This window comes from Gopherus evgoodei, chromosome 8, assembly GCF_007399415.2.
Source record: "Gopherus evgoodei ecotype Sinaloan lineage chromosome 8, rGopEvg1_v1.p, whole genome shotgun sequence".
NCBI lineage: Eukaryota > Metazoa > Chordata > Testudines > Testudinidae > Gopherus > Gopherus evgoodei.
Window position 1 is genome coordinate 19,135,941 of NC_044329.1, and position 24,708 is coordinate 19,160,648.

Below are 24,708 nucleotides of genomic sequence, written 5' to 3' on the forward strand. Positions count from 1 at the left end.
GATTCTGGCCATTCTGGGTCTGGAATCACTTATATATCAGATTTAGCAAGTTGTCAGGAAAACAGACAAGGGCTGCTTGGAGCACAAGGCTTTGTAGATTTCTACCATGTTTCTCAGTGACACTGATGTCAATCCAGAGTAACTCCACATCACTAAGAAGGTTTGACTCTCCTGTTCAGGCACAGGAAAATACAATTTGTAACTCTCTGCGCTGACAGGGCGGCTAAATCTGAGAAGAGATTCACTCCTGGAGGGGGACTGCCATTGCCTTGTGTCCATGAGCATAGTGTTAGAATCAGGCTGGGGCTGGGATACACTGAATCAGCACATCTGCTGGGTGTTCTGGCCTGGCCTCCTTCTCAGCTAGCCCCTGCCACTTTCTGGCCTGTACATCCTGGCAAAGCAGGAGGTGTGGGCAAATTATACTGCTACCCTCCTGCACCAAGTTTGACTTGCGCTTGCCAGAGGGATCTAGGTAGTAAATATGGCTCACTGACTTCTGTGGAATTATTCCAGATTGTGAGAGTAGACTCTGGCTCAAGGCCTGTCATTACCTTTTGCATCAGCAATGAGACGTACAGATTCAAACAAATTTGTTGTCCCCCAAATCCTCCCTGCCGCACAATGCTTGAAGGACTGTGAGTGGATAGGAAGTTTTTGTATCTGGGTACCTTTTCCTAAGAAGTACTAACCACTGCCCCATTGTGGGTGCCTTCTGGAATGACTACATCGTTCATGTTGTAGTGCATGGGCTTGCTTGTACATGGGATCATGGCTTCCTCGAGTGGATTTTCCCCTGTCTTCCACTACCAGGGAGGTAAAGGAGCTCTACTTCAGCTTAGGTGGTACATTCTCTGCCTTTAGTGCTGAAGGCCCCTGTGTTCTGTCCCTGATGAGGCTCATGATATCAGTACATGAGAATGTCTGTGGTTCATTACTAATGGAAGTACAATGCTGGGATCTCAGTTAAGGACTTTCAGGGCCTGGAGAGAATTGTGGACTCTGAAAAACTGATGGGGGAGGACTGAGCCATGGATATTCAAGGTGAACTGGGAAAAGCAAGTTTGTGGAACTACCCAAAGGAACTGATTCAGGGCTCAGTTTCCTGCCTGGTGGACATGACAGCTGAACTGATTGGCCAGACTAGTACCAGCTACAAGTACCTTTCAACAAAGTAATTGAAAAGAAATGAAACCTGAACTTAACAGTACAGATAATTTGCATATTTAGTGCTGTTTATTGCAGGCTCTAGGGGCTAGATTTCCAAAGAGCTCAGGGCTAGATTTTCAAGATCTCCATATCCAAAACTGAGGCCCAATTGACAGAAGAGCTCAGCACCCATTGTACACCCAATGTTTGAGGCCGTGGCTTGTTTTGAAAACTAATTTCTCTTCAAAATCTAGCTCCAATTATAGCGAGACAGCCAATTCTTACCTCATCAAGGTCATCGTCTGGGGTTGCTGGTGTTCTGTCTGTTCTGAACGAGGCCATGGATGACGTTTCAGAGTCCATGGAGTCATCATCATAGCCAAAAACAGTATCGACTATATGTCTCTAAAACAAGAAGAACATGTGGTTTCTGAACTCCTTTTGGAGGCAAACAGCACAGGGTTGTATATGGGACAGTGTTAGCCTGTTCCAAAAACACTTTGGTAGAAACATTAAAAGAACCACAAGACATGAAAGAAGAGCCATGAGTTGCATTTCCAAACACCAGATCCCTCTGAAAGGAACCAAACATAGGTCCATATCATCAGTGGGTGTACTGAGGTCCGTGGAGTTGTGCTAATTCATTCATATCCATTGAGCATCTGGCCTGTAGTCTAAAACTATCAGACAATATAGCATCAGAGAGTATCAATATCCCAAGAGAGAAGCCTTCTCCCTCATTTGAAGGAAATAGAATCGTATGTTGTTACTATATAAAGCTGTTCAGAGCAAGGCCACCATCTTTTAGTCCTGTCTGCAAGGAGAATGTCACAATACCAGAGGTGTCCTGTTGTACAGAACCGAGATGATGAACTTGATTCTCCTTTCACTGTATATCTTGAATAAGTCAGTGGAGTTACACGAAAGTAAAACTGGTGTGGTAACTGCTACCTCAGCGAGAATGCTGTTCACACTACATGTTTTGGTTAAGGCTGAATATCCTGCCATCTAGACTGAATCAAACACATCACAGAAAAAATATGAGTCACATCCTATGATGGTAGAGCTGCTTAACCAGCAGGTTTGGATTTCAGGGAATTGATTTCAGCATTTGATGCTTGGCACACACAGTAGAATAGTTATGCAGACAGATGGCTCAGTAAGAATTTAAGATGCACTCTTGCACTACAGCACTTTTCTCTTCTAATGCTGTCAGATTACAGTCCTCTAATAAATCCCCACTGTTTGAATCATGCAGAAGGGATGAACTAAAGATACTGATATCAGAGGGGTAGCCGTGTTAGTCTGGATCTGTAAAAGCAGCAAAGAATCCTGTGGCACCTTATAGACTAACAGAGGTTTTGGAGCATGAGCTTTCGTAGGTGAATACCTACTTCGTCAGATGCATGTAGTGGAAATTTCCAGGGGCAGGTATATATATGCAAGCAAGCTGCCCCTGGAAATTTCCACTACATGCATCTGACGAAGTAGGTATTCACCTACGAAAGCTCATGCTCCAAAACCTCTGTTAGTCTATAAGGTGCCACAGGATTCTTTGCTGCTTTTAAAGATACTGAGAAATCCTTGTGTATGTGTATTTTTTTTGGAATGAAGAGCACTGCCATACCCTGCTGAGCAGTACAATTTCTGGTTGCTTGTTTAGAAATAAAGTTAAGAATGGACACATTGGGTTCATTCCTTAGCCTCAGATCTGCCTGTTGTGTGCAACGTTAAAATCCTTAATGAAGTTATGTGACAGTACCTCAATTTACCATAGGACTTATTGGGCCTGACTCTGCTGAATGACAGGACAGGCTTGCATTTTTCTGGTGGAAAAAAGTTGCCCTAACCTGGTGAATCTGGCCATTTGAGAGTCCTCTGGTGGCACAGAGCTAACCTAGCAGTTTCTAAGGCACAGGAGACATGGCTGGGGGTTCCCTAAATCCAGTGGATGGAAGCACTGGCAGCTGGTGTAAATTAGCTCATCCCTCGGATTGCTCTAAATTATTCCAGGAATTGGACTGGACTGGACTGGACTAGATTGAGGATCAGAGCACCACAAATGACTTAAGGCCTCTGCACCCTTCTTCTCTTCTGAGCTGAGTGCTGCTTAGGATCGGAGCCAGGGATTTCAGTTCACAAGAATATTAAAGTCAATGGGAGTTTTGCGTGAATAAGGATTTCAGGATTGGCCCTGCAGTATAAGTATTAACAGCAGACAGATTGAAGAGTCTCTCAGGACAAAATTCTGATCCCAACAGGACCTGAAATTGGTATTGACAGAAAAACAGGTGGCAAATAATTATATTATTTTAAAGGAAAAATAGGATTTAAAAGCTTTTCCAAAGAAATTCAGATTCCTTTGAACTCCATTGCTAAGGGAGCTTATTGGAACCCAACATCATCTGTTTCCTGAGGTTTTCACTGATTGTTTTCCTGAAAACCCCACTGGCATTATTACAGTAAGACAGTCTAGTTTTCCCCTCACCTTAATTGGCTTTGAACTTCTTTTATGCTTCCTGCGACGAATCAGCTTTTCCCTATCCTGGAAAATACAGTTAAGAAATTACATGATCCAATATTTCATAGTTCCATAGACTTCAACTGAGTTAGTGTTATTTACACAAGCTGAGGACCTAGTTCTTTGTGCAGAGCATTGCTATTTAAGGTCAAAAGGGTGACCAGGAATAATGACATCTGAAAAGAAGCTCCAGCTATTTACTTATGTAGTGTAGCTGTCATTTCTGTTAAACAATTTGTACAGGGCCTGGTCATCAGGGGGAGTGGGACGGGGCCATGAGACTTGAAGTATACTATTTGCCTTGTCTGCAGATGCATCGTTGATCTCTGTCTATCACAAAGTCATTGGGCTGTGTTACAGTTGACTTCATGTTGGTGTCCCGAGCAGGGTGTTTTAGAAGATGCAACAGATTTTTCTTTGGAATCTGATTGTGTTCATATCATCTTGCAAATGTCCTGGAAAGGGGCATTGAACATTAAGAGCTATATCCAAATGACTAATGAATGACTGTCTAACAACATCTGCTTCTATGTCACATCAGAGGCTTGTTAAGGGGATTCTAACATCAGCACTTCTTAACCTCATTGATGTACCCGAGATTCAGATCTACAGTATTACTGATGGAGTGAACAGTGCAATGAAGAATGTATCCTTTTGGCAAGGCTAAAACTGGGGAGAGGCCCCTGTTTTCTTAGTTAAAACCAGTCTTCCCGCTCTGGGTACAAAGCCTTCTCCCTCTTCAGTTTCCAAAATCTGGAACAATCCTCTCTCTTTCTGAGTCACTTTATTTCTCATCTGCAAACTTATTTTTTTTCTCTTCCCTATACAGAACTCTGCATCTATATTCTGCACTGCATTGCATATATCTAATTGTAAAAGACATTCTGCAACTAGTGTATCTATTTTAGGATTGCTGTTTTCTATTTTATTGAATCCTGGAACTATATTACTGAACATGTAAATTTTTAGGATATCATTTTGTGAAACTCACTGGGGACCTGATTTTGAATAAGACATCATTCTTCTTTCTTCAACTAATTTTTTCTTACAGCTAATTGTCATTTAGACATCTGATGACTGGATTACACATATCTACAAAATGACACAAACTGGGCCCACACATAATTGCACCCACAAAACTGTACTCTGAGACTGGATTTTAAAATTCAGATCCTAGATATAATAAAGCATTCTTCCTATTAAAATGTTACCACTCAAATCCTGTCTGTTATGAGATGAAGATGTCAGTTAGATATGATTGCTTTTAATTCCTGATGGGCTAGACATACCCTTGTTAACTCATCAATTATGTTCTGTTGTTCTATAACTTGAAGCTTTAAAAACTCTGTTTCTTGCTCTTCGTTAGCTTGATCTAAGTCATTGAGAGATTTTAATTTCTTCAATGGAGGGTGTGATGTCATTTTTTCTCTCTGTGTAGAAGACGAAATATATATATATAGAAAGAAAGGAAGATAAAGTGAAAGTCAGTATTTTACAATCCCCCCTTTTGGAATAAAAAAATCAGGCAATGTTTTCATGTTCTTTTAAATCTGGAGCAGCTACAAAATTGTCATGATATTACTACTCTTTACCATCCCTTAATTATAAAAAAGAGAGAATGTCAGGGAGTTAAATTGTAATTTATTCTGCATGAGAATATCTAGTCAGGCTGTCAAGCAATTAAAAAAATTAGTAGCAATTAATCATGCAATTAAAAAAAATTAATTGTGATTAATCGCACTGTTAAACAATAATAGAATACCGTTTATTTAAATATTTTTGGATGTTTTCTAATTTTCAAATATATTGATTTCAATTACAACACAGAATACAAAGTATACTTTTTATTTATTTTTTATTACAAATATTTGCACAGTAAAAAACAAAAGAAATAGTATTTTTCAATTCACCTAATACAAGTACTGTAGTGCAATCTCGTTATCATGAAAGTTGAACTTACAAATGTAGAATTATGTACAAAAATAACTGCATTCAAAAATAAAACAATATAAAACTTAGAGCCTACAAGTCCACTCAGTCCTACTTCAGCCAATCACTCAAACAAACAAGTTCAGTTACAATTTGCAGGAGATAATGCTGCCCATGTCTTGTTTACAATGTCCTGAAAGTGAGAACAGGCATTTGCATTGCACTGTTGTAGCCAGTGTCACAAATATTTATGTGCCAGATGCGCTAAAGATTCGTATGTCCCTTCATGGTTCAACCACCATTTCAGAAGACATGTGTCCATGCCGATGACGGGTTCTATTTGATAACGATCCAAAGCTGAGCAGACTGACGCATGTTCATTTTCATCATCTGAGTCAGATGCCACCAGAAGAAGGTTGATTTTCTTTCTTGGTGGTTCGGGTTCTGTAGTTTCCGCACTTGAGTGTTAATCTTTTAAGACTTCTGCAAGGATGTTCCACACCTCGTTCCTTTCAGATTTTGGAAGGCACGTCAGATTCTTAAACCTTGGGTCGGGGAGTGTTGTAGCTATTTTTAGAAATCTCACATTGGTACCTTCTTTGCATTTTGTCAAATCTGCAGTGACAGTGTTTGTAAATCAAACATGTGCTGGGTCATCATCCGAGACTGCTATAATATGAAATATATGGCAGAATGCGGATAAAACAGAGCAGAGGACATATAATTCTTCCCCAAGGAGTTCAGTCACAAATCTAATTAATGCACTATTTTTTTAATTAACATAATCATGGAAGCATGTCCTCTGGAATGGTGGCTGAAGCATGAAGGGGCATATGAATGTTTAGCATATCTGGCATGTAAATACCTTGCAACCATGTGAAAGCCTGTTCTCGCATTCAGGTGACATTGTAAATAAGAAGCACCCAGCAGTATCTCCCATAAATGTAAACAAACTTATTTGTCTTAGCGATTAGCTGACCAAGAAGTAGGACTGAGTGGACTTGTAGACTCTAAAGTTTTACATTGTTTTGCTTTTGAGTGCAGTTATGTAACAAAAAAAATTACATTTGTAAGTTACACTTTCAAGATAAAGAGATTGCATTGCAGTACTTGTAAGAGATGAATTGAAAAATACAATTTTTGTTTTATCATTTTACAGTGCAAATATTTCTAATAAAAATAATAATATAAAGCGAGCCCTGTACACTTTGTATTCTGTGATGTAATAGAAATCAACATATTTGAAAATGTAGAAAAATTGGTATTCTATTGCCATTAATTTTTTTATTGTGATTATTTTTTTGAGTTAATCCCATGAGTTAACTATAATTAATAGACAGCCCTACTATCTAAATATATGTGATGTTGCCCTCTAGTGACTGGCACACAGAAAGCACGAGGGAGAATTCTTTGAGTGGAAAGGGTAGAAGTCTGTAGAGCTGTAGAACAAGTGTTGTAATGTCTGTAGTGTCAACACTAATTTTGTCTGTTTGCAGGACATGGATTGGTTACACAGTCTTAGGGTAGATTAACCCTGTAACTTTAACCTCTGTTAAGCTGGATGTCAAATCCCTGCTTGCAGAAGAAAGTAAAATGAATCTGATAGTCTCATCCTAATCACCAGTGGAGCAGCACCCACATGAAAAAGCAACCAGCCTGCTCAAGCGATCTGCAGTGGAAATCACAAATCAGGGATGAGATACATTAGCAAATGCTACGTGAGGCAAGGCTGCTCAGCACCTGGCTGCACTATTTCTGGCTGTAGCCATAGATGTTATTTGTGGATTTCATTAATGCCAAAGCAACACCAAAATGAGTGTGAGGAAGTGTTATACCCCCTCTGAAAATTGCAGCAGTTCCATGTTAATGGACTTGTAAAGAAGAGAGCTTTTCCCACATGTGAAAAAGTACAGCAACCAAACACAATAGAACAAATATTTGGGGTGAAATTTACAGCTCCAGGCCTTCCATTTGTGGTGCAGTTTACAGCTCCAGACCTCACATTTGTATGCCCACTTTTCCATATGCATCTAGTTATGCCCACAAATGATGCATGCACCAGGCTGTCCAAATGCCTGATGTGTGGGGGTTCTGTGAGGCAGATGATGCTCTTTATCTGCCACAGATGTGCACATAAAAATGGCTGAAAATGTAGCTTTTAATATTTTCCCTTCCATAAAGTAATTACAGCCAGGCTTGGGTGGAAGGAAAATTTCACAGTAAGACATGAACTGAGGGGACAGCTGTTTTTCATGGTGAAGGCCTGTAAATCTAATTTATGAAAGACCACTTCAAAGCCTGTGGAAGTGCACATATATACACAGATCTTTGCTTGGTGTTCAATACCAACCATTTCTACATTTTCTTTTGTGATTGCTTTGAGTTTCTCCTCCATGCGCTGCAAAGACTGCGTCAGTTCATCGTTTCTCTTGGTGAGGCACTTGTTCCTTTCAAGGAGAGGTTTGCATTGTTTTTCAGCTTCTCGAACACGTTTCAACTGTAATAATGAATAATAATGACAGGTTAAAAATGGATTTTCTTTCCTTCGCTATGGGCTCCTGCCTTCTCTCTCCTTCCCAGGTGACTATTGTCCCAACAAAGCCCTGAACAAAAGTATGAAATGGAACTGACAGAATAATATCATCTAACTCTTATATAGCACTCTCAAAGCACTGTACAAAGGAGGTCAATATCTTTATCCCCCTTTTACAGATGCGGAAATGGAGGCACAGAGAGACAACATGACTTGTCCAAAGTCACCCACAGGCCAGAAGCAGAGCTGGGAATAGAACCTGTTGACTGTATCATACTGACTTCCTTACCAAAAGAAAGAATTGGATTGGTCCTTGAAGGCCCAAGTCATGCCGATAGTAAATATCACATCCATAGCTTGGGCCCTTGATATACAACAGACCATATATATTTGTATAAAACAGTAAGTTTATTTTAGTCAAACCATTGCTTAACAGCAATAGGGCATTTTTGTAGATAGCAGCATGTTCTAATATTCCCATGTCTATATTCCTATCCACTTAAATGTCCTCCTTCCTTACAGGATAGTTCCACTGAATAACACTGGGTTCCTGTTTAAAAAGACAAAACAAAACAATCCTTTCTGGCTGGGAAGGAGGAATTTCAAGTTGCCACATTTTAGACATCAAGTCCTTTGTCCCTTTTCCATTGTCCTTTGGGTGTTTTCCTTCCATGGCACAGTACTTAGTCATACTGTATTATTTAATAAATACGCCCATTATCTAAGGTCTGTTTAGAGTCATTTTCAAAGAAGTGGCATTTTCTCATTAAAAAAGACTTCAGTAATTTAAAAGTTTATATGCATAAGAGCAAAGTAGAGTGAATGTTAATGGTATAATCTTTTAGAAGCCGAGTTTTTGAGAGAGAGACATAATCAAATCAATACAAGTAATGCATTTTGCTGTATTACTGAAATGTTGTTAAGACAAAATGTTGGTAAGACATCATTTACAAGTATTAATTAACTAATACCATAGAGGCACCCAAGATATCTATATTAACACATACTGAGTTAATTATGGTTACTGCTTCCATGATGAACGTAATGGAAACAGCTCTGCTTTTCAAAACCTTAATCTCTTACCACAACTGCAGAAATGCTGAAGGTCAAAAAGCACTGATGTACATTTAGGCTATGTCTACACTTGCAGATGTAGAGCTCCGGGAGTTAAACCAGCCCTCCGGGACAGCAGCAGGGAAAGCGCTGCTGTGTGTTCACGCTGTGCTCCTTGTGATTGTGGAGCATGTCCACATTAGCAGCTCTTGCAACGCCACAGAGAGCAGTGCATTGTGGTAGCTATCCCAGTGTGCAAGTGGCTGCAGCATGGTTTGGAAAGGATTTTGCAACGCCTAATGGGGCAGGCACAGCATCACATGATGCAGGTTTCCCAATCCCATTGTTCCATGGGCATCCTACTAGATTGCTCAGCTGCTTTTCAAATGAGTGGGGAGGAGTGTGACAGGGAGTGTGTTGTGTGTATGTGGGGGGGAAGATAGTGTGTTTTGGGGGCAGAGTGTGTCAGCATGCTGTCTTGTAAGTTCAGACAGTGGCAGGGGGGAAGGGGGAAACCTGACACCACCCCTCACCCCTTGTGCCTCTCTCTCTCTCTCTCTCTCTCTCTCTCTCACACACACACACACACACACACACACACACACACACACACACACACACACACACACACACCCCTACCTGCCTCTTCAGCAGGAGCATTCCACAGTAATGGTTTGCTTTGTTTCTCAGAGCAGATGAGCATGCGTGCTGTCAGAAACAGAGCTTTAAAAGGGGATATCCGCACACCTGCATCCAAATTCAAAACAATGACCAGAGTGGCCACTTGACTTCAGGGGATTATGGGATGTTTCCAGAGGCCAGTCACAGCGCAGCAATGCAACACGTCATCCACACTGACACCCCGGCGCAGGCATAGAAAGCTTTATGCTTCTTGTGGAGGTAGATTACCAGGAGCGCTCCAGCCGCAGGGTCCGAGTGCTCTAAGTGACTTGCCAGTGTGGACATGTCAGGAGTTAGGGCGCCCAGGGCTGATTTAATGAGCTCCAATTTGAAAGTATAGACAAGGCCTTAAAGGCATACCTATCCCATTCTAAGAGTCAATCTGATAAAGGAATGAATTTACTGCTGTAGTCTCTAGGGCTAGCCTGCTTGCTTGCCTATATAACTTTTCTTATAGGTTTCTTATTTTCTTATGGTTTTGATTGTTTGTTTTATTATAATAGGTTTATAGGTTTATATTAAAGTAGTTTGGCTATAACACAAGGGATCCACAGGCCACATTCTGTATGTTGAATTAAGGCAAAGTTAGCACACGTATATCTGGGACCTTTCACCCAAATAGCAAAGTTAGCCTACATATGTCTGGGACCTTTCACCCAAATAGCAAAGTTAGCCTACATACGTCTGGGACCTTTCACCCAGATAGCAAAGTTAGTATACATATGTCTATGCCCATTCACCTAGATAAAAAGTGACGAGTTAAGGCATAAGGTCCATATATGGCTGTCGCCTTTAACATAGATAGATAAAGGATGTGTTGAAGCTAGTTGGCATAGGGGACTTTCCGAAGCTCATACCCTCTGTAAACAAGTACACCACAAGGAAAGAACTGAAATAATCGGAAGGACAAAAATAACAAATATAAGAATGATCTAATGTCATTAATATGTATGTATATGTCATCAATACACACAAACATATCAGCCTATGGAGTAAGTGTACCCCAGCATTTCTGTGGGTGAGAACACTAAGTTTGGACATGGAAGGAGGACCTGAGTGCTCAAGCCCTATAAAAGAGGGTGACTCACCTTGCCAAAAAAGTATTTAAACTTCTAAGCTTCTAAGGGTTTTTCTAAGTTTTGTGCTTTGGAGCTTGTTTTCTACGTTTCTAAACTCCAAGCTTCTTTGTTCTTTGTTTATTAGTCTGTTAGTTTAATTTTAAGTTTTAAATCAGTTTGTTAAGTAAAACTCTAAGGGCTGGTCTACACATGGGGCGGGAATCGATCTAAGTTACGCAACTTCAGCTATGTGAATAACTGCGGTGTCTTCACTGTAGTGTGTGAGTGGGAGACACTGTCCCATCGATTCCCCTTGTGCTTCTCGTTGATTACGGGAGTCGATGCTAGAGCGATCGATGGTTGATTTATCGCATCTATACTAGACACGATAAATTGACCCCTGCTGGATCAATCGCTGTCCATTGATCTGGCCGGTAGTGTAGACAAGCCCTAAGCTGCAATAGTTCTTAGCTCTAGCTTCTTTTAAACTGTGCACCTCCCACTCAAGAATTAAGGAACCTGAGGCGAGGCTGGTCCTTTGTCTCTTATCACCAGGTCATCAAGAAAGGGTGTGAGTGTATTAATCAAAAGCTTTATACTATATAATACCATTTAATTACTATTTAATTATAATTCCATTTATCTCAATAAAAGTCTTTAAGACTATATTTGCCTCAGTGTGAGCGTCCTGTCATACCCCCAAGGGTCCTTTGCATACTCTGTGTAGCCTGATTCTGGGACAGAAACCTTATTATCTTTTGATCAGATCAATTGATGAGTCTATAGCCCCTACTATCCAAATTAATAATATTAACCTCCTAAATCAGGCAAAACTGTAAACCATTCTGTATAGATCTGCTATGTATACTGTCCTCAAGCTGGCTATTCTTATATGCCAAAAAATGTTGAAAAACAGTCAGTCTTTGATTTACAGTATACTAACCAGATGCTGCTGTTTGCTCAGGAGCCCCTGATATGAAAAGGTCAAGGCAGCGAATAAAGAAAGGCTCACCAATTTTGACTGTGATCTCATGTTGGTGTAACTCCATTGAAGTCAATGGTTAATTAGTGAGATCTGAATCATGGCCCTATGAGTCCAATTTATTTATTGTGACACAGTGTCCTTGCTGGAGTTCAGGGATTATGGGCTGTTCGTCTGTAGCAGAACTAGAAAAAACATGTCACCATGAAACAGGAAATCCATCTCAGATTGGCTGACAGGGTTACTGTGAAATTTCCTGGTAGGTTCCTCAAGAATCGTCTGATCTGTGGCAGATTAAGCTTAGACCCCTATGAACTGTGGATCTGAGCCGTAGACTGGCAGGAGACGTAGAGCCCAACAGAAATTCTAATGTAACCATCATCCACAGAGCCCTCTGAGGAGGCCCCTTGGCTGGGATGAGTGGGGCCAGGAGATGCAGGAGCTAGATTCATTTGGCAGCTCACGGTTGCCTCATGGGTTTAAATGTAATGAGCTACCATGTTGTGCTTTCTGAGGTGTTTTCTCAGGCATTCCATGATACACAGAATGGTAGCGTGTTAAATTGAAACACAAAAGACAGCAAATACCAGGAGGGCAGTGAATGTGGTGGACTAATGTCCGAGGGCTTCATCCCAAGCCACTTGCCATTGCCTTCAGTGGTCTTTGGCTTAGACCTTGAGGCAGCTGAGCCTACCTGAGTATCACAATGCTATTTCCAACCCCCTCATGCCCTTGGGCCCTAGAGGTAGTGGGTGGTCACAGCATGAACTTTCTCTGCCTCTAACACCCTTGGAGGCTCCTCTTCTTTCCTTTCCTTATAGCTCCTCGCATCCCTAATATGACACAGACAATAGCACACACCAGTTCATTTCGTTCATCTACAAGCAGTGTGTTCCTGTCCTCCAACTTGCGGATAGTGGCATTCAGCTCTGCCATTCTCTTCTGATTTCTGCGTAAATCCTGTAAATTGAAAGAAAGAACGAACAATTAGTTTCTAGCTCCTCTGAAACTGTCCACTGGACAAGAAACAAATGGATTGGAATGTTCACAAAGAAGACTAACACACCATCATTTTCTAATTCAATTAAACCCATTTGTAAGGTTGACATCATTTACAATGTCTGTCACAAGTACTGAGATACTGGGCAAAAGTTAAAAAAGCATGGACCTCATTCTGTCCTATCCAATGCAGCTTGTGTGTCATTGACTCATGTGCAACATGGGTGCAAATGGCATGCCATTCTGTTGGCAACAGTTTACATTCAGTGTGCACTGGTGTAATAAGGTGCAAGATCAGGTCATTGGTTTGAACTCATTGGCTCAGGAAGCATTAACTACTCAAAGCAAAGGGAAACAAACATTTGTAAGGAAGAAACTTGGATAGGTCTAACACTGAGCCTTGAGGACAGCTTCCTTTGGACTTTGGCAGATATATCTGAGGAGGAAAATTCATAGAAGGGGTTACTAGACTGGAACAGAACTGGTCAAAAATTTTCCATTGGAACTTTTTTGATAGAAAATTAGATTGTTGATTTAAAATTTTCTCAGAAAGTGCCTGCTTTCCTTGAACATTTTTTCCATGGGAATATTTTTCGGTTTCTGACAATTTTCAGATGAAAATTTTCATTTTTCAGCTGTTGGAATAAAAATTCCGGTTTTGTTTTTGATTAAAAATTAAAAATTTCTGATGAACATTTTGACAAAAACTAAAAATGTTTTATTTTTGTAGAAATTTTCCTCAGAAACACCCTTCTCCCCCTTATTTTCTGAACAACTCTACTTAGGAGGGTTATTTCAGAAAGAACCTCAGGTTGGAAAACAAGGAAAACACTGTTATTCTCAACTGCCTTTATCTTCTTAAATCTGCTTTGCACAAAAGTGTAAGTAAAGAAATAGGCCCTGAATAGTTTAGTCCAGCAGACATTTCCTATGCCAAGAACTATTTCCTGTAATTAGAATTACCACTAGAAGACACTTCACAGGGTGAGGCTTAACTACTATAGCAACATGAAAATGATGCAGGAATTAGGCAAAATATTTTGCAACCCAAATAAAGTCCTTGTCTGTATTTTGGATTACATTTAAACCTGCTTACAGGACTGCTACAGTGCTCTGACCCGTCTCCTGCTCTTCCTGGGATCTCTCGTTTGGGACTGCTCATGTTACACTCCGCCTCTTTCACTAAGAAGAGCTGTTCATCCAGAGCCTCCTTCTGCAGCTGGAGCTTCTGAACATAGCCCGTCTGGGTCTCCAGTTCTTTCTCCAAGGAAAAGATAATTCTGTCTTTAGCCTTGATTTCATCCATCTGAATTAAGAAATAAAAGCAGTGTTACTGCACAAGCCTAACAGAATGTCAGCATTGCAGGAATAAGAAGAGATCACTTTACCGTTGTTGTTCACCTAGGGTGACCAGATGTCCCGATTTTATAGGGACAGTCCTGATTTTTGCATCTTTTTCTTATATAGGCTCCTATTACCTCCCACCCCCATCTCAATTTTTCACACTTGCTGTCTGGTCACCTTATGTTCACTGTTGTATTTGCTGTTAGATAGTTCACCAAACTCATGGATTACACACTTCCTCAACATCATAAAAAACAAATAGTTACCACATTGGATTAGTCAGTCTATGATGAGCAAAGGCCATACATTGAATGATATAGAAGTACATCTATGCACAAAATATGGACTGATTTTCAAAGGTGCGCAGGTCCTTCACCCCCTGCTGATGTACATGAGAGATGTGGGCGCTCACCTTCTCTGAAAATCAGACCAAGAGTTTAGTCTATCACCTTCATCATCATCTAACATGCACAGTCTCTGGAAGACCAAAGTTCCAGCTAGAGTGACCAGAGTTGATGGTGTTGCACCAGGACCAGTTCAAAGTAAGTGTAAAACAACCAAAATTAAGATGATTAGGCTAGATCTCTAGCTATAGAGCTATATTGTTCACACCAGCTGAGGATATGGTCTGCAAACTCATTTTGCACAGATGTAACATCCTCAGCTGGTGTAAATTGACACAGCTTCATTGATTTACATCAGCTGAGGATCTGTCCCCTCTATTAGTAGGCTTGCAGTCTAGGGGCCTCGTTCTCTGCTCCCTACTGGCAGTGTCATTCTAATGAACGGAGAATCAAGGTCCATAAGTTTCATTAGCTGTGTCACTCCTGCCTAATGTTCCAGGCAGATCTGGCACATATTGAAGTGTCTCATTCCTTTCACTAGAATCTGGATGACTGTTGCTATCCAGGCAGCTACACTGGAAGACTAGAAAAGAAAGGGGTAACTAACGTTTAGAATAAGATCACTGCACATAAGCCCTGAAAACTTTAAAGATAGGTATGAGCCAGCTAAATGCCATTGAGCCTAAGGAAATTCAGTGACTCAGAATTTGTAAAACACTCAGGGGGAAAAAATGCATGTTAACCTGTGAAAGTTACACGAGTCATTTCCCCAAAACCAGAATGCTGACTGTGCTGAATTTTGCCCAGAGCCTCAAAGATATTTACCGATCCTGTCACCTTTCATGCATACTGAAATCCTCCCAAAAGTATATTTTCAAATTAATGGGCCAGATGGCACTCAGACACAGAAGCCAAAACCTTGACTGTCCAGGTAAAATCCAGACAGGTGGTAACCCTAGGCCAGATTCTACTCTCTGTTACACACATGTCAGTCTGATGCAACACATTGATTCCGATGGAGTTACAGTGGATTTACACTGGCGTTAACCTTAGGCCAGATTCTACTCTCTGTTACACACATGTCAATCTGATGCAACACATTGATTCCGATGGAGTTACAGTGGATTTACACTGGCGTAAATGAGATCGAAGTCTGACCTAGTGCATGATACTTATACAAACAAAAGCTTTAAAAAGGGATTATTTTTCTGCTTAAAATACCAAATCACTCACAGAATATTCATCCAGGTCTGGGCTGAGTTGATCAGTGTTGCCAGCTCTCACAATTTTGTTGTGAGTCTCATGCTATTTACTGTTTATCTTAAAACTCACATCCTGGAGGCATGGCATTGTGTGAGAGTTTGAGCTTCCAGTTAAGAAAAAAAGGAAGATCTTAGTCCTCAGGATTAAGAGAAAAGCTTGAAAATATGACACAAGAGAACCATAAGGCTCAAAAAAAGCAAAAGGCCAACCAGAAAGAACCCAACATTCATTATTTTGAAACTCTCATGATTACTAAACCAGTCTCCTGATTTCGGGGGTCTGATTTCTCATTTTTTCTGAACACTGGGTAATGGCAATATTGTGATCTACCCCAGATTAGGGTCTAGCCCACCAATTTAAAAATGAAAAAAGAATTAATTTGAATGTTCAAATCACTATTCTTTTGTGCTTACCTGCCAAATTGTGAATTCAACTTTCCAGACCAAATTTGTTGCTGTTGCAAGTGGGCATAACTCTTTGAAGCCAGTGGAGTTGTAGCCACTTGCCCCAGCACTGAATTTGACCTTCTGTGTTGTTTTTATAACTGTTGATGACACCATGAAGACTAAAGCAGAGAACATTGCTCCCCTCCACTGTTTAAAATCTTTCCATACTATCATTTGTATTAAAAAAGTTGGTAGGTAGCAACTGCAGACAGAGACATAACCACAACGTGCAGTAAGAAATCATGTAATATCTAATACAACTCTTCTCTTGACACTAATGGATCAAACACATGTTTGGGGCATTGCAAGTATATTATTAGTTCAACTAGAATTCCAATTTCCTTTTAGATTAAATTTAATGTATAATAATAATAAGGGCTGTCAAGTGATTAAAATTAATTGTGATTAATCGCACGATTAAAAAAATTAATCATGATTAATTATGCGATTAATCACAGTGGTAAACAATAATAGAATATCATTTACTTAAATATTTTTGAATGTTTTCTACATTTTCAAATATATTGATTTCAATTACAACACAGAATAAAAAGTATACAGTGCTCACTTTATATTTATTTTTTATTACAAGTATTTGCACTGTAAAAAAAACAAAAGAAATAATATTTTTTCAGTTCACCTAATATATGTACTGCAGTGCAATCTCTTTACCATGAAAGTTGAACTTACAAATGTTGACTTATGTACAAAAAATATCTGCATTCAAAGATAAAACAATGTACAATTTTAGAGCCTGCAAGTCCACTCTTTCCCACTTCTTATTCAGCCAATCACTAAGACAAACAAATTTGTTTATATTTGCCGGAGATAATGCTGCCAGCTTCTTGTTTACAACGTCACCTGAAAGTGAGAACAAGTGTTCGCATGGCACAGTTTAGCTGGCATCGAAAAATATTTATGTGCTAGATGCGTTAAGGATTCATATGTCCCTTCATGCTTCAACCACCATTCCAATGGACATGTGTCCATGCTGATGATGGGATCTATCTATCTATCTATCTATCTATCTATCTATCTATCTATCTATCTATCTATCTATCTATCTATCTATCTATCTATCTATCTATCTAATCTGAAATAATGAAGTACCTAGTGCCGGCATATCTAAGTGCTGCTTAGTGTTGTGCATTTGACTGGGTGCATGGCTTTCTGTTCCCATCTTCTTCTGCAGCACAAGGTTTGGACACTGATAGAGGGAATTGATGGTCCAGTATTCTGAGCCAGCACGATAAATCTTCTGATTGTTGAAAATACAAACCTGAGATTTAGTAACATGTAGGAAACCTCTTGGAATATCTGGAGGAAACCGCAATGTGGCAAAAACCAGTATTTCCTCTTTGCTGGAGACCTTCACATTGCATGCTGCTGGTTTCTGAAGATTAATTTGATTTTATGTTGCATATAATTAACAATTATGGATGGGCCCCAGCAGCCAAATCTGGATTTAGATTTCCACCCCCCCGCCAAGTTCTGGGGTGTTTGGATCCAGTGGTTCTGTTCAGCCCACTCTTAGGTGCCAGACTGTGCCTGGCCTTAGCACTGGTGACTGGGACAATGCTGGTAGAAGAAGGAAAGCACATGAAGCCTTTTCGCTCTGTCAACACACTGGGCAAGAACCAGGAACAGTCAGTCACCGAACTCTGTGTAATTTGCCCAAAAGAGGCTAAGAGGTTTGTAGAGGGGGGCAGGACCAGGAGTATGGAGAGGGATCCCCACACACTCCCTTTGCACTTCCTGGCACTCTTCTAGGAATTGTGCCTTCTGAGGCATCGTCTATCCCAGAGCTGTCCCTTGGGGCTGCACAGCTCCTTACACAGTCCAATGGCTCAATGGCACAAACTAGCCCTAAGGCAGGATCTTGATCATGTCTGCAAAGACAGAGTCCAGGGCTGTCCTTAGGCATAGGCAACATAGGCAGCTGCGTAGGGCACCTGAAAATCTGGGGTACCACTGGGTCTTAGTGTCCACCCTCTTGTTTTCCTATCCCTGTTTTGACCCTTCCTGCAGGCTCCCACAGATGGCTGTTCTATCCTGGTGAGTCTTCCTTGGGAGGGAATCTAGTAGTTAAAAGTGAAAAAACCTCCAGCCTGCCAGACTTATTAGCGCAACATTGAAACTGTTAAAGAGACATTCAAGGGGTAATAAAGCCATTTAACAGGCATTTGCCAACCCCAAGGTATATACTGACAGGTTTCAGAGTGGTAGTCCTGTTAGTCTGTATCAGCAAAAACAAGGACAAGTCCTTGTGTCACCTCAAAGACTAACAAATTATTTGGGCATAAGCTTTCGTGGACTAGAACCCATTTCATCAGATGTCCACGAAAGCTTATGACCAAATAAATTTTTATACTGTCAGTTTCTGACTTTACTGACAAAAACAGTTGTGCATTAATGTAATATTTACACAGAACATGTCTGTCTACAGGACCTTAGTTTAAAATTTGCTTTAAAAATATTTCATTAGTGAGCTGGTGAAGATTATAAAATCATATTTCTAAAAAATGCTTGCACAGAGTTTTAGATGCACAATCATCTTTAGCCTTAAATGTGTGGATCTTCACACATAGTTTTTTAAATAAATCCTTCAAAAGACCTCCCTTATCTAAAATGCACATTTTAATTACTATAGTTAAAAAAAAGTGCTTCCAAGTCTTCCTGTCCTTTCTGTCCATCCCTTCACCACCTCTCCCCCCACTCCCCAGTGAAGAGAGCCCTTAAAGGGACAACAGTCCTTCCCTTCCAGATAGCTGGACAAAGAGTTCCCTTTCTTTACTTCTGACTAGCCGACAAACTAGTTTTAAAAGAACCCTCCAGCAAAATCAGTACCTTAGTAAGACAAAATCCTTGTTATACCTAAAATCTTTGGAAACATATTTTTTTAAAGTTGGTGAAATTTCATAACCATGTCTCTTGTTATGGAGATCACACAAAGTAAATTACTGTTCCCTTTTTCTAAAAGCAATGAACATTGTTATGAACACACTAAACCTCTCTGATTAATTTAAAAGAATGTCTTTGTTTCGATGAGTTAAATATGTAGTAATCTGGAATGCTGGCTTAAGATTTGAGTACATTTAAAATATAAATTCAATTTAGAAATACTGATGAAGAAAATGTAAAACAGAGAAAAGCTGCATCATGTATTCCATTATATGTAATGTTGTATTCAGCAGGACAGCTGACTCACCCTTACTATGAAGTTTTTGCAAATAAATCTCTGACAAACTTCAGGGCATATCAAAAAACCTGTGACTGACATTTTTTATTCCCAAATTTTAGTGCTTTTAATTAGGTACTTTCTTCATGTCCATTCTGCATGAGGGAGAGTGCATGGAAGTCTCTGCGGGGAACTGTGACTCTCCGCCACCATGAGGCAGGCTGGGCATCTCATTATCCTTTGCTGTCAAGTCCCTCCTCTCCCTCCCTCATCAGGCTGTGAGCTTGGGCTGCCATCCGGCATAGGGGCACCAGTTTAATAATACTGCGTAGGGCCCCATAAATCCTAAGGACGGCCCTGACAGAGTCTGATAGAGCTGGGTTTGGATTTCAGGGATGTACCGCTGAGGGCTTTTGTTCAGTCCCACTTCTAGCTAAAACACCCAGCACCTGCAGTGCAGATGGTTTAATTTTGTGTCAGATTGCTAGAAAGACAAAGTCACTGCAGAGAAAAACATCACTCCAGTCTTCTTTGTGATAGAGCTACTGCTGCTGCTCTGCAAGCTGGGAGGAGAACTCCACTTTCCCCTAAGCAAAATGTTTGAAAAAGACATACACATGGGCAAGCAGAGAGGAAACAGAAAGACTAATAGAAAGAGTTAAGCCAGGCAAAGGTGTTACATCTACTAATCTGGTAAAGCTATAAATCTGCATGTTTTACGCCCTATACTGCAGACTGAAATTCTCCTGTAACCCAAGGGCTGGGGACCGGTGTTTTCAGGTAAGGAAGATCTGGGGTTTATTCCTGCTGGTGTGGTGAAGTTTTGAGTGGCCATGGGTAGCACAAAAGCAACTGATGTCTCCTGCTGTAGATGGCAGGTATAATATTTCTGCAGCGAGTCCAATGAGAGCCTCCTACTTCCAAAGCACAGGCCCTACCACTCGAGCTAAAAGAGAATTCCTGTTAGCAGTATAGGGCCATAGCAGGGAGAAGCTCTGATTCCATCCAGAAAGGGCAGCAGTGGTGTGTGTGTGCGTGCGTGCATGTGTGTGTATCTATTTATACACACACAAACTACCAATTTGTTACAGAATATACTATTTGCATATTTCCTCCTGGGTTCTAGTAGCCCCGTGAGTAGCTCACATCAGCAGCTCCCAACAACTTCATTTCACCTGATTCTGAGAGAGATGTGGTAATTGGGAGTATTTTAATCTGTTTGCAAAATTTGCACTGCCTGGGTCTGACTGAACGGGAAACCTATCAGCATTAGAGGCAAATCAACAAGGCTGTAAGGAGTCACCCCAGCTGTTTGGTGCATAGCGAGATTACTAACCAGTCTGCGAATATCCCTTTCACTCTCCCATTTGATCTTAGAGATGGTTTCCTGATGGGACTGATGCTCACTCCGAAGATCACCCGCCTTGATTTTATCAGCCTGGATCATGTTGGTAAGGGCCTCGTCCACCTGCTTTTTGGCAGATTTTAGTTCAGTAATTTCCTGCAAAAGTTTAAGGCGCTCGGAGTCAAACTGTTTCCTGGCCTCTTCACGAGCCTCAATAGTCAGCGCTGTCCTTACTTTGTCACTGCTCCCGTCCCGCAAAGCGTACAGTGCTGACTTGAGGCGCTGGATTTCACTGTCTCTGACTTTAACCGTCCTAGTAATTTCCTGCTCGTGCTGTTTGATTAGGTTCTCCCGCACTGCCTGCAGCTCTTTCATTTTCTCCTCATGGAGTTTGGCTTTAAGTTCAGTGATCTGCACAGTCTGCTTGCGTTGCTCCAATTCTCTGATCCGCTTAGTTTCTTGAATCTTTTCTCTTTCAAGTTTGCTGACCTACAGGTTGAGAAGAAAAGAAAATCAACTGCCAGAAACATGTTATAAAACATGCCCATCTGAAGTACCCCTACACTCCTGCAACTCAGGGCAGGAAGCCACCTGAGATACTCATCGATTCCTGCAACACCCTCAGTATGACAAAAGGACTTACTCAACTTTATCCCGTCTTTACTCAGGCAAAAAGTCTCATTAACTTAATTAGGAGCTTTTCCTCAGTGAGGACTTCAGCATTTGTCCCTACATATTTTTTCTCAACACAAGTACTTCGTTGCTGTTCATTAAAACAAATGACTGAAGCCTGTTGCCCGTGCAACGACCCACCCTGCAAGAATAGAGCAACCCAATAATCTTCATTAACCTTATCCAACAAACTTGTATGTGCATTTTACAGCTCGTTAGCAACCCTACAAATCAAACTCATGTGAACATGCAATGAAGGAATGCAACTTGATGAAGAAAGAGATTTCAATAAGAATTGAAGAAGACAGGCTTACTATTTCCAGTTGAAGGGAAAGGAAGGATTTAAAAATGATAAAAACTCCCTTGGCAATTTCCTTTAAAAAATACCATAAAGAATCAGAGAGTGAGCAAACCTTTTAACGTGAGAAAGACAAGGAAAGATAAAAAAATCAATAATAATGATGATAATTAATAAAATACTACCTCAGTTGAAAGCCCTCCAGGAGCCATGGTGGTGCCTGCTTACAGTCATAATTGATTTGAAGGATGGGATATGCTAAAGCTAGAGAATGCTGTATGCAATATGCATTGAGGTGACATGTTTCTCTTCCATTCTGTCCCCAAGTGGTCTCAGATATATTCTCAACCAAAATATATCTCCAAGGGGGAAAAAAGAGTCCTAAAAGTCCAGTTTCACTTCAGTTTCAGGTCACCAAAGTTATCCTGACAAGTATTAGTCAGATCCTAAAACTGAGCAGTGTGTTTCTTAGGGCTTCTTAAAAAAAAATCCAGTGAACAACTTATGGAATCATAGAAGTGTAGGGCTGGAAGGGACCTTGAGGTGTCATCAAGTCCAGCCTCCTGCACTGGGGCAGGACCAACTAAACCTAGACCATCCCTGACAGGTGTCCAACCTGTTCTTTGAACTTCTTGTGATGGGGATTCCACAGCCTCCCTTGGATGCCTATTCTGGAGCTTCACTACCATTAGAGTTAGAAAGTTTTTCCTAATAGCTAACCTAAATGTCCCTTGCTGCAGATTAAGTACTGTCAGTGGACATAGAGAACAATTGATCATAGTCCTCTTTATAACCACCCTTAACATATCTGAAGACTGTTATCACGTCTCCCCATCAGTCTTTTTTTCTCAAGGCTCAACATGCCCAGGTTTTTTAACCTTTTCTCTTAGTCAGGTTTTCTAAACTTTTTATCATTTTTGTTGCTCTCCTCTGGAACCTCTCCAATTTGTCAACATCTTTCCTAAAGTGTGGTGCCCAGAACTGGACACAGTACTGCCACTGAGGCCTGATCAGTGCCAGGCAGAGTGAGACAGTTACCTCCCAACCCTTACATACGACCCTCCTGTTAATACACCCCAGAATGGTATTAGCCTTTGTGACAACTGCATCACGTTGTTGACTCATATTCAATTTCGTTCTTAGGGCACCAAGCTCTTCAACAGCCCAGGTCAAAGTTGTCAAACTTGGGTGTTTAAAATTAGGCACCAAGCTCTGTATTTAGGCACAAAATACGAGTGCTCTGATTTTCAAAGGGGCTGAGTGCTTACAGCCCTCCCTGACAGCTAACACCATACCATAGTGGAGCTACTGTACTATTAGCCTAGGGTTACAGTGGAAACAAAAGACAGAGAGGGTCAGTGAGAAAATGAAGTGGAAAGCATGAGAGAAACTCACTATGGCTTCAAGTTCCTGGCGGCCAGCCTATGGTTCCTAAGAAGAGAAGCTAATCCCTGCCTGTGTGCTAAGACATCAGTGCCAAGGCTTGAAAAACCATTGTGCCGTTCCAGGTTCTGAGATCAGCCTGCTGTAAAAGTCTGAGATGCAGGATGAATTCAAAAGAACGACTGTGTCAGTTTTCTTGCTGCTTGCAAATCCTGCCATGTTAAAATGGGTTGCAATTAATGGCTATAAATCTCACTGGAGGGTGAGGGGAGAAACACCCCTAGAGATTATCAGCACTTCAGATAACCCCAAACTGTCTATTAGTTCTTTCATCTTGTTTCTGCTACAACTAAAGAAATTGATTTCCACTCACCTGGCCGATGGGCCTCTGAGATTGCCATTAGCTTTGATATATGGATAAGAAAGTCTTTCACGATAAAAGACCCGATGGAGGCTAAAGCACTTGGTATTGTTCAGTTTTGGATGCTACAAGCAGCCTAGCCTAGGTTTGTTTGCCAAGGCCATGCTTATTTGTGAAGCAGTCAAAGAATTTCTGTCACAGGTTTCAATGACAATCAACAGGAAAAAAAAACAACACATCACTAAATGCTGCCCTTTGAAACTGCTGCTGTGACTCACTGGCAGATTCAGAGGGCTAGCATCTGGGCAGCATTGGCCGTAAACTCAGTATTCGGGATAAGAAATCAACAACAACTATAACATGGGACTTCTGTTCTTTGCTGCTCATAAAGAACACCTTGTTAAAACTAAAGAGGGCCACTGTCTCCCTAGCATCCAAGGGACACTTAGCTCTCAATGTATAAGACTTTATAGGACAAAAGCAACACTCTGAATTGCACCTGGCAATGCACTGGAGACTCCAGAGCACCCATGTATTGTCACACCAGCAGCATGGTTGTGGCTAGCACAGGTCAGCTAACTCAGGCTTGTGGGGCTTGGGCTTCAGGGCTAAAAATTGCTTTGTAGATGTTCGGCTCAGGCTGGAGCCTGAACTGTGGGATCCTTCCCCTTGGGGACCTTCCCCCCCTAAAGGTAGGGTCTACATTGCACATTAAACTGAGGCTCTGACTCAGGTTTGAGCCCAAGCCTCCATTCTGTCCATATACAGATTAGTCTGACTTGGGTAGGACTCGGGTCTGAGGACCCTGCTCGGGGATGGCTCAGAGGCAGAGTCCCACTGTGACTTGGGTTCAGTTGCTGACAGTTTGCAGTGTGCATGCAGCTCAAGCAGCAAACCAGAGTCAGAAGGTCTGACTCTGAAGTGCTGCATGGATGCGTTAGCATGATTATGAGACCTGGGTCTAGCAATTTTAATGCAGAGTGGAAGTTCAGGTAACTGGGAAACACCTGTACCACAAGCCTGGGTGCCATAGACCGGGGTTTATAATTCAGTGCACATAGCCTTAGAGGCACAGCACAGAATCACACATTATATATTTATGGAGCACTTCACTCACTAGTGAAATGCAGCCCTCTTTGACGTGGCCAAAATAAGTCCTTCGAGAATGC

The 24,708-nt window shown here is 41.0% G+C and overlaps 1 protein-coding gene across 1 annotated transcript in view; it reads right to left on the reverse strand.

Annotated features, from left to right (window-relative positions):
* JAKMIP2 (janus kinase and microtubule interacting protein 2) overlaps nucleotides 1–24,708 on the reverse strand; it is a 108,086-nt gene that overhangs the window by 21,090 nt on the left and 62,288 nt on the right. Inside the window, exons 3-9 of the mRNA XM_030573443.1 lie at nucleotides 20,817–21,314; nucleotides 14,002–14,211; nucleotides 12,768–12,866; nucleotides 7,950–8,096; nucleotides 4,960–5,100; nucleotides 3,638–3,694; nucleotides 1,435–1,554 (exon numbers count right to left, since the gene is read on the reverse strand). Of these exons, the coding sequence (XP_030429303.1) occupies nucleotides 1,435–1,554; nucleotides 3,638–3,694; nucleotides 4,960–5,100; nucleotides 7,950–8,096; nucleotides 12,768–12,866; nucleotides 14,002–14,211; nucleotides 20,817–21,314 (1,272 nt within the window). The remainder of the gene's footprint in view (nucleotides 1–1,434; nucleotides 1,555–3,637; nucleotides 3,695–4,959; nucleotides 5,101–7,949; nucleotides 8,097–12,767; nucleotides 12,867–14,001; nucleotides 14,212–20,816; nucleotides 21,315–24,708) is intronic.